This window comes from Caretta caretta, chromosome 2, assembly GCF_965140235.1.
Source record: "Caretta caretta isolate rCarCar2 chromosome 2, rCarCar1.hap1, whole genome shotgun sequence".
In the NCBI taxonomy this organism is placed as follows: domain Eukaryota; kingdom Metazoa; phylum Chordata; order Testudines; family Cheloniidae; genus Caretta; species Caretta caretta.
This window is the reverse complement of record NC_134207.1, coordinates 32925774-32941552: the sequence shown is the minus strand read 5'-3', so window position 1 is coordinate 32941552 and position 15779 is coordinate 32925774. Positions and strand designations below refer to the sequence as shown.

Here is a 15779-nt window from a genome sequence, read left to right as displayed (position 1 = left end):
TTGGCCCAGCAGAAGAATCTGTTGTATCTCGGGGCCTCTCCTTCTGCCCCTCCACCCCCACGAACATGATACAGTTCTGTGGTGACCTGGAATCCTATTTTCGACGTCTCCGACTCCAGGAATATTTCCAACACACCTCTGAACAACATACTAACCCACCCACAGAGACCTTCCTACCAAGACTACAAAAAGAAGGATTCTGGGTGGACTCCTCCTGAAGGTCGAAACAACAGATTGGACTTCAACATAGAGTGCTTCCGCCGACGTGCACGGGCTGAAATTGTGGAAAAGCAGCATCACTTGCCCCATAACCTCAGCCGTGCGAACACAATGCCATCCACAGCCTCAGAAACAACTCTGACATCATAATCAAAAAGGCTGACAAAGGAGGTGCTGTCGTCATCATGAATAGGTTGGAATACAAACAAGAGGCTGCTAGGCAGCTCTCCAACACCCCTTTCTACAAGCCATTACCCTCTGATCCCACTGAGGGTTACCAAAAGAAACTACACCATTTGCTTAAGAAACTCCCTGAAAAAGCACAAGAACAAATCCGCACAGACACACCCCTGGAATCCCGACCAGGGGTATTCTGTCTACTACCCAAGATCCATAAACCTGGAAATCCTGGACGCCCCATCATCTCAGGCATTGGCACCCTGACAGCAGGATTGTCTGGCTATGTAGACTCCCTCCTCAGGCCCTACACTACCAGCACTCCCAGCTATCTTTGAGACACCACTGACTTCCTGAGGAAACTACAATCCACTGGTGATCTTCCTGATAACACTATCCTAGCCACTATGGACGTAGAAGCCCTCTACACCAACATTCCACACAAAGATGGGACTACAAGCCGTCAGGAACAGTATCCCTGATAATGTCACGGCAAACCTGGTGGCTGAACTTTGTCCTCACCCATAACTATTTGTCCTCACCCATAACTATTTCACATTTGGGGACAATGTATACCTTCAAATCAGCGGCACTCCTATGGGTACCCACATGGCTCCACAGTATGCCAACATTTTTATGGCTGACTTAGAACAACGCTTCCTTAGCTCGTCCCCTAATGCCCGTACTCTACTTGTGCTACATTGGTGACATCTTCATCATCTGGACCCATGGAAATGCCGGCCTTGAGGAATGCCACCATGATTTCAACAATTTCCATCCCACCATCAACCTCAGCCTGGACCAGTCCACACAAGAGATCCACTTCCTGGACACTACAGTGCTAATAAGCGATGGTCACATAAACACCACCCTATAATGGAAACCTACTGACTGCTATACCTACCTACATGCCTCCAGCTTTCATCCAGAACACACCACACGATCCATTGTCTACAGCCAAGCTCTTCGATACAACCGCATTTGCTCCAACCCCTCAGACAGAGACAAACACCTACAAGATCGCTATCAAGCATTCTTACAACTACAATACCCACCTGCTGAAGTGAAGAAACAGATTGACAGAGCCAGAAGAGTACCCAGAAGTTACCTACTACAGGACAGGCCCAACAAAGAAAATAACAGAACGCCACTAGCCGTCACCTTCAGCCCCCAACTAAAACCTCTCCAACGTATCATCAAGGATCTACAACCTATCCTGAAGGATGACCCATCACTCTCACAGATCTTGGGAGACAGGCCAGTCCTTGCTTACAGACAGCCCCCCAACCTGAAGCAAATACTCACCAGCAACCACACACCACACAACAGAACCACTAACCCAGGAACCTATCCTTGCAACAAAGCCCGTTGCCAACTCTGTCCACATATCTATTCAGGGGACACCATCAGAGGGCCTAATCACATCAGCCACACTATCAGAGGCTCGTTCACCTGCACATCTACCAATGTGATATATGCCATCATGTGCCAACAATGCCCCTCTGCCATGTACATTGGTCAAACTGGACAGTCTCTACGTAAAAGAATAGATGGACACAAATCAGACGTCAAGAATTATAACATTCAAAAACCAGTCAGAGAACTCTTCAATCTCTCTGGTCACTCGATTACAGACCTAAAAGTTGAAATTCTTCAACAAAAAAAACTTCAAAAACAGATTCCAACGAGAAGCTGCTGAATTGGAATTATTTTGCAAACTGGATACAATTAACTTAGGCTTGAATAAAGACTGGGAGTGGATGGGTCATTACACAAAGTAATACTATTTCCCCATGTTTATTCCCCTCCCCGCCCCCACTGTTCCTCAGATGTTCTTGTCAACTGCTGGAAATGGCCCACCTTGATGATCACTACAAAAGGTTTCCCCTCCTCCCCCCTACTCTCCTTCTGGTAATAGCTCACCTTACCTGATCACTCTCCTTACAGTGTGTATGGTAACACCCATTGTTTCATGTTCTCTATGTATATAAATCTCCCCACTGTATTTTCCACTGAATGCATCCGACGAAGTGAGCTGTAGCTCACAAAAGCTTATGCTCAAATAAATTTGTTAGTCTCTAAGGTACCACAAGTTTTCAAGTATGTAAAAGGTTGTTACAAGGAGGAGGAAGAAAAACAGTTTTTCTTATCCTCTGGGATAGGACAAGAAGCAATGGGCTTAAATTGCAGCAAGGGAGGTTTAGGTTGGACATTAGGAAAAACTCCCTGTCAGAGTGGTTAAGCAGTGGAATAAATTGCCTAGGGAGATTGTGGAATCTCCATCATTGGAGACTTTTAAGAGCAGGTTAGATAAACACCTGTCAGGAATAGTCTAGATAATTAGTCCTGCCACAAGTGCAGGGGACTGGGACTAGATGACCTCTCGAGGTTCCTTCCAGTTCTGTGATTCTGTGATTGTTCAGCCATGACGCCACATCATCATACAAGGATACAAGACCGAAGTTTTAACTGATGCTGGTGCATCCGTGAATATGATGGACAAAGTGTGTCTAAACCCATAGCACATAAACCGTTTTTTCAAACTGACAGCAGTAAAAGTATGTGCCTATGGAAATCCAGATTCACTGATAAGTTGTGGTGTATTTTCAGCTCATTTTGTATTTAAGATAGGTCTGTTACCAGTTCAGTGTACCTGGTGACTAATATCACAGCTACACTGATTAGTTATACCACAGCAAGGGCGCGAGGACTGATTCAAGTGATCCAAATGGTACAGCCTAACGGGCTAAATTAACTCCTCCAATCTTATAAGGACATGCTCAAACAAATAGGAAATTTGAAGAGAAAGGAAATAAAAATTACACATTGATGACATGGTTCAGCTCATAGCTCTACCATACAGATGCATTATTTTCCATGTCAGAAAGCTAAGGAAGAAGAGTTAGCACACCTGGGAGATCTTGACCTCCGTGAGCAAGTGGAAGGCCCCACAACAGGGGTCTCCCCTATAGTAGTGGCCCAGAAACCAAAGCGACCAGGCAAAATCTGAATTTGTGTGGATATGTGTTTACCCAATTGATCTATCAACCATGAATGACACATCACCCACACTGTAGGTGACATTATTGCAGATCTGAAGGGAGCAACTTGAGCTCCATCCTGAGTCAAGGTACATAACAACCTTCATGACACACATGGGTCTACACTGCTATAAATGACTCAGTTTTGGCATTTCTTCAGCTGCAGAAATATTTCAAAACACCATATGTGAGGTACTAGCTGGAATCTCTGGAGTTCTTAATGTGAGTGATGACATTAGTATTTGGCACTACATCTGAAGAGCATGACACTCTACTAGCAGCTGTTTTTGAATGACTGCAGGAGCAGAATCTCATGTTAAACCCAGATAAATATGAGTACAATAAACCCACATTAGAATTTTTGGATATATAATCTCCAAAGATGGCATCTCAGTGGATCCTAAGAAAGTGAAGGACATTCCTCACGCCTCAGTTCCAGAAACCCCACTGAAGTTCATAGCCTGCTAGGGCTTGCAAATTACAGTAGCAGATTCATTCCAAGTTTAGCAACTATCGCACAGCTTCTGAGAGAGTTAACGAGGAAAGACCAAATATGGGTTTGATTAGATGAACATCAAAATGCATTTGAGGAATTAACGAAATCCCTTACCTGTGATATATTCGTGTCATATTTCGATTCCACTAAAAAGAACTGAACTTTTAGTAGATGCCTGACCTGTTGGATTAGGAGCAGTCCTCACACAGGTTGACCAGTGTGGTCAAATTTACACCATTGCTTATGCCAGCATTGTTCTTTCACTTGCTGAACAATACTCTCCAACAGAAAGAGAAGCTCTTGCTGTAGCATGGGGATGTTCTCATTGTCATTTAGACATTTATGCATGCTGTGTTCCCTTAACTCCAGGCTTCAACCAGTGATCTGTGGAATCTTACTTTAAAACTACATACAGCATCTGTGTGATTCATTCCAGAAGCTCCTAATCAGTTAGGACGCAACACCAACCTTACCAATTCTTCCTGAGTACACAGCTAATCCTTGAAGAAGGCAATACCAAAACATCAAAAAAGCTACTTGGCATTATTAATATCCCAGTGCAGTTGCTTTGCTTAGTTTGGCAGATGTTGCTTTATGTTTGATTTGAACCGAACTCATCTTTTTTCATTATAAAGAGACCAGCTCAGTCTTGTTTTGTTAATAGACAGATTGCAGTACGGGACTGGTAAGAGACTTTATTTACATTTCTAGCTGAACAACATATTTTAAGATACCTTTAATGGGAAGAACTGATTTTTCTCTCTACAAAAGGGACTTAATCAATTTTGCTTCTGGAAATGTTTTATTCAACAATAGCTGAGTTTTCCTGTGTACAAATCCATCAAAGTAGTGACTTCTGAGAACAGAGAAATTTTATGTGCTCATGTAAAAATGCAGGTTTTACTATTGGAATGAAAGCAGACTGATTTTTTTGAAATATTAAAAGTTTATCATAATACGAACGAAAAACTTAATTAGAAGTTCACTGCAAGTTTTAGCCAGACATGATTTGTAGAGTCCTGCAAACCTGTAGATATCCGTGGACCACGTTTGCAGATCGCGGATTGGATGTGGATACAAATTTTGTATCCGTGCAGGACTCTAATGATTTGGGCTGATTTTGCCTGGAAGAGTTTGCTGCTGCACGTGCTCTGAAAACTGAAGACTTTAATAAAAATTGCAAATACTTGCAGTTCTTCTTTAATTCAGGTGCTTTAGGGGCATCTTAGGATACCCCTTTTCATAGACTACTGGAGTAGTAATTGGGAGGCCTGGACTATTCCTGACTCAGCCACTAGATTACTTGGTGACCATGGGAAAAATCACTTCACCTTTTTGTGCCTCATTTTCCCCATCTATATAATACGAATAATGATATTTGCTTCCTTTGTAAAGCATTTTGAGATCTACTAGTGAAAAGTGCTCTATAAGAGCTAGGAGATACTATTTATGCTATTTCTTGAGTAGTCCCCTACATTCCAATGGGAGTCCATGCAGAGTAAAGTACAAGTCATTGTAAAGGTGGCAGAAACTGGACCACAGACTTTGGAAAATACTTTGGGTCAGATTGCAACTCCCTTTCTCAGTTTGGTGAGCAGTTTCTCAAATGTGTAGCCCAGCCAATTTCAGTGGAACTGCTCAGAATACTCATGCTGAGTAGCATCTTTAAAGGTGGAAGAATCTTCCCAGAAGTGAGCAGAAAATTATATGCATCTCTGCAGAGTCACGGTATTAAAAATTAATAAAAATGTGCATTATTTGACTAAGTGTCCAGAAAAAAGTATCATATTTAAAAAAAAAATATTAAGCAGATTCTTTTCAAAGACAAGATTTCTGTCTTGCCTTTTTTTATTAAAAGGATGCAAATTAATAACATCCGCTGATTCAGACAGGAATAAGAGATAGCTCACGTCACTGCAGTCTGCAGTGTTTCCGACCTTGGAGCAGTTATGCCCAGAAAATAAAGAGTTCCATTTAATCGCATACATTATGAAAAGTCCTTCAAATGTAAAAAGGAGACCAGAGCTAGATGAACAGCCCTTTAAGAGCAGTAGAAGTGAACTTAGTATTTGTTTCTCACTAAAAAGCTTTCTAGGTCTTCAAGCTGATGGATTGTCATATCTATAAATACACCAACTTCCTTAACCCTTAATTGCCATAGGCTGTACAAAATGAGCTAAATGTAACCCTAGTGCCATTCTCCTGAGGTCAGAGTTACACCAGGGGATATGTTATGGTATCTATTGCAGTAGAAGCCAGGAACCCCTGTCAAGGATCACAGACCCATCGTTTTATGAGCTAGGTGGAACCTAGTTATGGGTTGAGTGGTGGATGGGGGTGCAGAACATACAAAAACTGGGAGAGTGACAGCTGGAAGGAGCAGCTGAAAGCACAGTGTCTGAAAGAAACCTGGGGAAAGGTTTTTTGGGTCAAGGGTGCAGGCTGATAAGAGTGGTTTTGGTGCTGTGAGCAAAAGAAGCTGTTTGCTGCTATTTGATTCCTTCTTCATTCAAAGAAACAGGACTTTGCATTCTTTGTAAGTAAATAAAACTATATCAAAGAATTATTTATCACCAATTTCTACTCCCAACTGGAATATCCTCAGGGCTCCAAACTTTGACTAACCACTTGGGTGAAAACAGGGAAACAGTACAAACAAGTAACAAAGAAGAGTCCCTGCTCCAATTTGAATCTAAATCAAGGAGTGGCACTCCTATTTGGTTTTTTAGTGGAGTAAAAGCTGCAGGATAGGGCCATACATTCATGCCTGGGCAAGCCACAGAAATTATTGGAAGCAATGTCACAAGGCATGACCCATGTTACATGTCAGTGTGCATCTGTTTGTGCTGGGCTTAAGTGTCTACTCCTGCTTCCAGTGAAATCAGTGACATAACTCCCATTGGCTTGAGTAGTGTGGGATCATGCCTTAAATAGAGGTGTGAAGGAAGAATGTTACTGAAAATAATCCTTTTAACCAGATGTGTTTGGCAGCATGGAGAGAAAACAACGCTGTTATATGCAGTTTCAGCAAAGGTAAGAAACAATAGTAACGAAAGATTAATGTTGCGATTTTTTTTATTCTATACCTGTACAGAACACTATTACTGTTATAAGGCGGTATCAGATGCACTACTGAAAAGCTCACAATAACTGTAACACTGTCTTTAGCAGTTCAAAATGCAGATTTACAAAATTAAATCAGTTACTTTCCTGTTTGGTAAACACTGGTTATTACAGACAGTTTTTTAAAAGGATTATCAAGATTAAAAACTGTAAACATATTAAAAACAGCAACAACCCAACAGAGATTCCTAGGAGAGATTTTAAAATTAATTCTTCTGTCTGTAGAGGATGGCAGTGAGACAGTAAAGCTGGTTGTCTGTGGAAAAACAGGAAGGTTACCAAAACTTATAATGGAATTAAGGATAATTTTGTGTTAGTTCTTTCTTTGGTGATCGTCTATAGGGGTAAAGGGAAGAGGGGTTATTCAGTTTCTAAATGATTAGTACATGTCTGTAATTGATGGGCTAAAAAACCAGCAAGGGACTGTTTTAATGGCCATTTAATATTTTAATGAGTTTTGTGTTAATTGCCTTTTAGCTTTTCAGGGTTAGATCGTGGTCTGGACCACATACCCACGCAGGAAACTAAGGGGAAGAAAGAATTTCTTAATGCCTTAAACAGGCTACTTGGGTCTGAGCATACAGGAGTAAGCAGGTAGGTGGGGAGTAACTTGGACTAGGCAGAGTCTTGACTCCACTCCACAGATGGCCAGCACAGCTGAGGTGTCATGAGGGAGAGGGGGAGCAGGTATCATCATTTCTTGCTGGTGTAGACCAGGAGTAAATTATTACCCTCTTAGGACATACCCTAAGAGGGTAACAATTTACAGCTGGATGGTGATTGCAGGACATACTATACAAGCTCACCCGGGACCCTGGATACATAGTCAGGCGGCGAGCCCACAATGAAGTCTGTGCTGACAAGGCTTCACTTCTGTTGGTACCAGAGCTAGCTAAATTAAAGCTAGCTTAAGTATGTCTACATGCACTGCAGTCACATCTCTGACTGCAGGATAGATGTACCCTTAGAGTGAGGAGGCAGCAAGGAGGGTATTGTTTGAGTCCAATTCTTCCCAAATTTACCAATACCCTTTGCTCAGGCCTGCTCCTAAGATCCAGCCCTAACGAATTTGGCCCTCAGGAAAAGTGCCAGATTTACATCCCTGAAGAATGAAGTTTTCTATCAATCCCTACATTAGGTACAGCATGGGGAACAAGAGAGCAAGCTTCCCCCATGCTGCTTCATCAATGTGCTTCAAATCAGACCAGGAGAAATCGCTTCTGTCTGTAATGGGGCAATAATTCATTCTCCTCACCCAGCCAATCCCTGGACCCTCTGCTGAGTCTGCCTGCAAGGGTGCCAATTGTGGTGGCTATTTTTGTGATGTGAACATTTGTCCATTGTGAACTGTTGGGTCACTACCATACTGTACTCTACTAGAACTAGCGATCTAGAAGTGACAGGCTTCATTTATATCACCACCAACCCCTTCCAGCCTATCTCAATATGGGTCATGGGGAAGTCCGAATAGTTCTGTTTCCTACCTCCCCCTGCATTTCCTACTCTGGAAGCTTCCCCTCCCCTTTATATAGTAACACCAAAGCAAAAAAAAACCACATAGATTATATTATTTAAATTTCCAGATTTCTCCCAATTGTGCAGTGCATAGACACCATTTTGTTGGCTTCTCTGCCTAAAACATTCATGGAAAACCTGTGGGCTCATTTTAAATTCACTCATGATCTGTGAAATGCTTTTACAAAGTGTCAGAAAACGTCTCACTTAATAATATGCTGACAATAAAGGGAGTGTTTTCTTTTCTAGTGCTAATAATCTGCAATAAGGCCTGCCACGGTTCTTACAAAAATGTGTGATCTTTACAGCCTCAAAAATTGGTGATCTTTTTCAGATCTTCCTGCCGTTATAATATGCACTCCAATTTTACACATGTATAGTTAAAAAATAAATTTAAATATATCCATCCAAGCTCAAAATTGACAGCTTCTCTTTTAGACTTTTTAACTGTAAGACTGAAAAGTCAGAGTGCAGCACTTCCAGTTGGACTCCTCTCCAGTCTAAGGGCTCTCATCACACTCAGTGTGACACACTACAGTGGCTAGCATCAGTGGGAAACAAACAGGTTTCTTCACCCTATCACCATCTATGGACAAATAACAGTAGAAGAAATCTGGTTAGGGTCTGCCTGCTCAGGCTTCTCAATAAGGGCCACATCATGTCCTCAGAAGCTCACTCAGCAGTGTAAGGGGAAGTTGTAATCCTCCACCCATCTTCCCTCTGAGTCTTCACTGGCCCTCAGGTCTGAACACGTAGGGGTAAGTGAGCCCTGTGGGCCCACACTACTCCCACGGCCATCCCTAAAAAGCAGCGCAGGGGCGGACAGAATGCCACACCTCCAACCATCACGGTGAGTCAGCACTGTTTGGGTAGTTATCTGCTACTAGTATGAGTCAGTAGCAGATTGGAGCAAGAGATGAGCAGGGGAAGCAGCCTCCTTGTATGTCTTCTAATTCTCAGTGACTCCACTTACCATTCTGCCCGATTCCAATGGGCCAAAACAGCTTCTACCTCCACATAAGGAGAGTTATTTTTGAGTTTAGAAAGCTAATCCTGATAAGAACTGGATTAATGATACCACATCCACATGGCTGTAGGAATGCAAGCTCCCCACACACACACACTCCTCCCTTTGTGCATTCGTTACAATTGCATTATAATCTGCTCCCATAAGTGCCAAGCAATGAAACTGAGGAAAGTCTACACTGCACACTAAGTCCGTGTCTGTGGGACATAGGTGTGTTGACTCAGTGTTTCCAAGCCCGTATTTGAGCATCCAAGCTGCATTGTAAACCTGGATTTACAGTTGTTGGACTGGGTCTCATAGCTGTGCTAGTGCATCCAGACAGCGCTACGCAGATCTTCTGACTCAGGTCTGCGGCTTAACACGTGTCCACACTTCAAAATGACAGGACTTGGACCAGAGTCACCGGGAGACTCAAGCGCTCACCTACCCGCCTAGCAGGGTCCTAGGACTGGTGTCTTGAGTACTTGCTGACCCAAGCCAGACAGATTTGGGTGGACAGACTTGGGCTCAACCCTGAGTCAGAGCCTGGGCTTAGTGTGCAGTGTAGACAGAAGGGCAGTCATGGCTTGAGACTTGAAGTGCCACCTCTCTGCAGGGCCAACATTAAAGCATCGGCACAACATGGCATTCCTTACAGATACGCAGTATGCAAACAGCGGAAGACAGGAATGTGTTCCAATCCTTCTGGGTGCTACATCAGTGGGCACCTTGGAAATTCAAATAGATTTCTTAGGCTGTCCAAACCTTTAACTGCATAAATTTGTATGAGGGGAATCCCAGAGCAAGCACATACAACTATCTGAACCACAAAGGAGTGAATACCAAACACAAGTCCTGCATTTGTCTTATGATCAGCCAGAGGGAAAGGCATAATAGGCCAGCTAACGATAGGTTATTCAGTGTTTTCCCTCATCATGCCCTCCTGCTACCCACCAAAATAGAGGTGCGAAGGAAGGGATTTCCATACTTTTCATATTGAATTAAATCCTCCCTCCAGTCACATGGGGCAGCATTAAAAGAAAGACCATAGAAGACAAGCTGATCACCAGACATAATTAATCAGAGCCTGGGAAGGCCCATTAGCAGAGCACAGTTCAAGTTTATTTTCCCCCTTTCCTGCTTTGAGTCATAAACTGTTGTCAATCTGCTTATAAGAACACCTTGTGTTTCAAAGCAGATATTTACTGTGAACATGCTCTGCAAAGACAGTGCAACTATCAGTGTGGGTTACTATTCATGTGAGAGCAAAGGGTTGCATTCATGATCTTCACTAGTCATGCAAGATTGAGAATTGACAGCCTGTTGGCCAGTCTCCAAGGTGACAATGTAAAATCTTAGACTCCAGAATCCGACAAGGAGGGGCTGATTCTCTGTTACCCTGAACCTGTGGAGGGCAGATTGCGTGGTTTAGTGAACAGCATACTGGAATAGGACTTAGGAGACCAGCATTAAATTTCTAGCTCTGTCCCTGGTTTTCTGGGTGACCTTGAGCAAATCACGTCAATGCCCTGTGCCTCAGTTTCCCCATCTGTAAAATAGGGATAATGATATTGCCCACCTCTGTAAAGCACACTAAGATCTAGGGAGGAAGAGCTCCATAAGAGCTAGGTATTATTACAGCCATTTACACCAGTGCAAAATCACAAAGCAGTGGAGAATCAGGCCCAAGAACTATAGTACTCAGAGTGTTGCCAGCTCTCTGATTATTTTGTCAGGAGTCTCATGCTATTTGGTGTTTTTCTTCCAGCCCTAGCTCCTGGAGTCAAGTGTTTTCATGAGAATCTCCACTTTCACTCAAAAAAGAAAGTAAATTTCTGTCCCTCATGGCTGAGGAGAGAAGCTTGAAAATGTGACTTGAAGGCACCCTAAAGGCTCAAATCTTAGAAGGCAAATAAAATCCCTCAAATATTTAAGATGAAATCCTCCATTTTTAAACCAATGTCATGATTTTTGGGGGGTTGGGAGGGGGCTGATTCATGATTTTTTAATGCATGGGGCAGGCAATACTGTGGCAATCAAGCTATGAATGTCTATTAAAACTCCATGGCCAAAATGTCAGGGACAATGTGAACAGATGATAGATCCCTTAGCTACTCTTTGGTCTTGCCAGTGGATCAGCTTATACCTAACCAGTGTATATTAAAAAAAAATCATACTACTGACCAACAACATTTTTCATTTTTTCCCTTAAAACAAAGGTACAAAAATCACATCTATTTTAGCATTCCATTGAAGATGTCAGACATCCAAGTAAATTCCCTCAGCATTTAATCGTTGGCCATTGTGCTACACAGACTTCACTGGTAACATCACCTTTCTTTGACCAGCTACTACACTCTATGAACTCAGTGCCCAGGCAGTCTGATTGCTAGGTATCTAACCTTTATTTTCTGACAATTGTTTGTAGAAGTCAATATTTTAAAATATCAAGTAGGTTGCTGATTGGTGGAGCACAGAAAGTTATTGCTCTGACCCATGTAGAACGCAGCTCCTTTTTCTTTTGTCACTGGTTGTGAAAGGTGCACAGTTGGCAGCCTTAGTGGATTAAAATCTATTTTTCAAGAGAACGGGTCTGACACAGGCAGCCTCAGCACACTCACAGCCCAACAACTTGCTTCAAACCTCTGTTGGAAGAGAGGTTTCCGTCTTCATCCTCTTTCAATCTTTGGCTTTTTTGAGACTCCCAACAAGGAGGTCAATTGGTGACAATTTATGGCAGTTTTTCTACCCTGGCATCTGTCCATTTGGAACTAGACTTATTTCACAAAGGCCACAAAAAAGCCATCACAAGTTAACTATTTTCAGTCACTGCCGATCTGGAGTGAAGTTGAACTGCTGATGTAGAGGTGAAAGGCCCTTTTTATCCTATTACCCATGGCCTGAGCTATTCACTCCCCTGCACCACACCCATACTTCACATTTTTAATAATCATCACTGGTTATACAATTACTTGGAGAAAACTGAAGGTCTGTGAATTGGAAGGTGGACAATTCTAAATTAGACATCTGTGCTTTCAATGAATACATGATGAACTACTGGTATTTTCTGGGCTTTCATGTCAGGAAAAAAAAGGGGTCAGTTTAAAAAAGAAAGTATAAAAAACTGTCACCCTTAATTGCTGGGATTAAATGCCAGACTTGGTCTCTCCCTTACTATATTACCAAGCAGACTGTTAATAATCCTCATGTAGGCTGTAATAATTAACAGCTTTCAAACATGGCAGGATGATAGTGTTTTGTATTGGGTACGAAGAAATTAAATAGGGGGAAATATTTTAAAAACAGTATAAAGGAGATCTGGGGAACCTGAATATCACCAATTTATTTTTATTCAGTGGTTTAGATAAGAAAGTGTCATTTATATTGATTACATTATCCCTAGCAGGTTTTCCTTAAAAAACAAATGTCCATATAATGCAAACATTCAGTTACAGAGTTTAAGGAAAGACATGTATTGCCAGGCAATTAAACTGCATTACTACCTATCTTTAGCTGTATTTGTTTTCTTTAATAGAACATATTTTCCTGTAGAAATACTGCCTTAAAAATCATGACAGTGCTAATTATCTATGGCAAATGCATCTTCTTCTACTAATGATAACTCTAGTGTATTATCATTTGTGCTGGGTTTCATTCTAAAATTGAAAGAACCATACAGCTTTGCAGATTCCTGGGAGGATGCAAATCTGTTCCTCCTGTACAGCTCCCCTTTCCACATAGACATCATTAATAAACTGGACAGCACCACACCACCCAGAGTTAAGAGACATAGCCCAGCGATCACACACCTATCCAAGTGAGCCCCGATTCTAGCGCTCTCATTCTCCAGTCGCTCCATCTCCCTGGCTGCTACAGTGTTAGGATCCACAGTCACATCTCTGGGCACCACATAGGAAATAATAACTAGCAAAATCCCACTAACCAGGAACAAGATGGCACTAATGAACCCATAGTCTATAGAGTTCCCTGAAGCAGCTTCTGATCCAGTATCATCTTCTTCCTCAGCGATCAGGGAGGGAGGATCATGAGCCCATTCGGGTGGGATCTCTGTACAGGAGCTATGCTGGGCAGGGGGAACCTGGCAGCAACTCTTCACAGAAGAAGGGGCGTTTCTCGTATGCTCCAGATTGACATTTTCATCCATATAAGTAAACGATGTCTCCAGTTCCTGGGCACAGCAGCAGGCTCTCTTCTTTTCTGCTTCTTCTTCTCCATCCAAGTGAGCTGGCTGGCAGCAGGGCTGGATGCTGCTTGATGCTGCTGCATGCTGCCAGGAGAAGGAGGGGGTAGGAGTGGAGGAAAGGGGTGCTTGGGTGGGACCTGCTGTGGCTGCCCTTTGTGTAGACTTGCAGTGCCTATCGCAGCAGAGAGCTGCCACCGCAGCTGCTGTTCTAGCCCCCATATCGTCCCCATCTCTCTGCTGTTCGTAGGGAGGGGCCTGCAAACTCCAGTCCACGTTGTTGCACAGATCCGATCGCCTACCCTTCTTGGTGAGGTACAGAAGCTCCATACAAGCCATCAGAACTCCTCTCTAGCAAGCCGCGGCTTTTAATCTAAGCCATGCTTCAGGAAACTCTGTCAATAATACAATCAAGTGATAACATGGTACACGAGTTGTTGCCTCAAAGCAATGTTCTACCCGCTAACCAATATTTCTGCTAGGGATATGGCTTGTTTCAGTTGCTAAATGATTAAACAAATTCCCTCTGACATGTATTTCTTTTCAGTCTGCAAATGAAACAGCAAGGGGTAAAATAAACACCTCATGATGCATTAAGAAACCAACAGGAAAGTAACACAAACATCATATATTATTCTTCCTCTCACAACTGTTCAAGGGGAAAATAGCAAATGCGATTGTTTTAATCAAGTGTTTAAAACTGCAATCCTCTTGCAGATCCAAAATCTATTAGGGACTCTAATCAACCTTTGACACCAATATCCAATTAAGGCAATAAGCCATCTAAAATAATTAAAAAAAAGAGAATCATAGTTATCATCTATAAAAATGTCAGAGCACAGAGTTATCATTTTATTTATAAAAAGCACACAACTTCTTCTTTTCTCTTCTTTTTTAAAAAGGAAGCCTAAATTCAGATTCACAATGTAATTAGAAAGATACAGGCAAATCCCATGTAGCTCAGTAATCCAGGATCTATATTCTCTGGTGGAAATCTGATAATCCCGGGGGAAAGCAGTGCTTTCCTATAGCAGATCTCCAGTTTGATTAAGAGCATTTGGAATGAAATTATGCCTCAAAGACTGATGACTCAAAGACGGATGTTACTTCTCCATCTACAATTAATTAATTATAACAAGAAAAGGAAAAAACAAAAAAAACCTTGTAGCCAAATGCTCTGTTTGTTAAAGAAATTTCTGCTACACACTAAATATATATATAGGTTTGTTTTTTGTTTTTGTTTTAAAAATCTCTACTGGACAGTGCTCAGTCATGGGGCTTTGCACTGTCCAAGCGGGAATCTACTGAGTTATAAAACGCAAGCTACATAATCCAAGAGTATTTGGATTCAAGTATATTTGGGTGACACAACTGATAAAAGCATCTTTTTAGACGTACTGTCTTTTAGGGTTTTAACTGCCAAGTGCAGACATGATAACCCAGCCCGATTGCACAGACCGCAGCTCGTCTTCCCTGCAGAATGCTCACATTCCCGGCGCACTTACCTCTCTCTTCTGTTTGCATCCATTTGGCGGATGATTGTTGCATTTCCTAGGCTGCTCTGTGAAAGTCTGATAGAGAAGCACTTGTAGCCCTCCACGTTCCGCCGTCCTGCAGCCTCTGCCGGAGGTTGGGGAGGGGGCGTGGGAGAAGAGGAGAGAGCGTGCCGGCTGGGAGGGGCACCCAGGCTGCCTTCTGGGAGATGTAGTTTTTATACAAGGGGACTGTTCTGGCTGCCTGCAGTGAGGCAAGAGAGAGGGCGGGGGAAGGGGCTCTGTTCAACTTGAACCACCACACACTAGCCATTTACCCAGTCCTCCCTGTTTAAGTAACAACAGCAGCGAGCCACTTTTCCGCTCCAAAATGTTCCTCTAGGTTTCAGTGAGGGCTATGGGGTCTCCCACTCATCCAATAATATCCCTGTGGGTAGCAGTATTATCAAACCCGAGCAGTCAGCAACCATGAGTCAGGCCCCCAAAACGTATGAGATTTAAAAGTCAT

General features: G+C 42.6%; 1 protein-coding gene across 6 annotated transcripts in view; it reads right to left on the bottom strand.

The window, feature by feature from the left end:
* The window catches only part of TMEM74 (transmembrane protein 74), a 43101-nt gene extending 27670 nt beyond the window's left edge, over positions 1-15431 (bottom strand). For 4 of the 6 annotated variants that reach the window (XR_012666897.1, XR_007355404.2, XR_007355403.2 and 1 more), the window contains exon 1: positions 15284-15431. Coding sequence is in view for 3 of the 6 variants with exons in the window: in XM_075124975.1 (XP_074981076.1) it covers positions 15284-15326 (43 nt within the window). In the remaining 3 variants the exon portion in view is untranslated. Of the gene's footprint in view, positions 1-6990; positions 14327-15283 lie in introns of those variants that run through there. The other 2 variants (XM_048841492.2, XM_048841493.2) reach the window with 2 other exon arrangements.
* Positions 15432-15779: the final 348 nt, after the last annotated feature.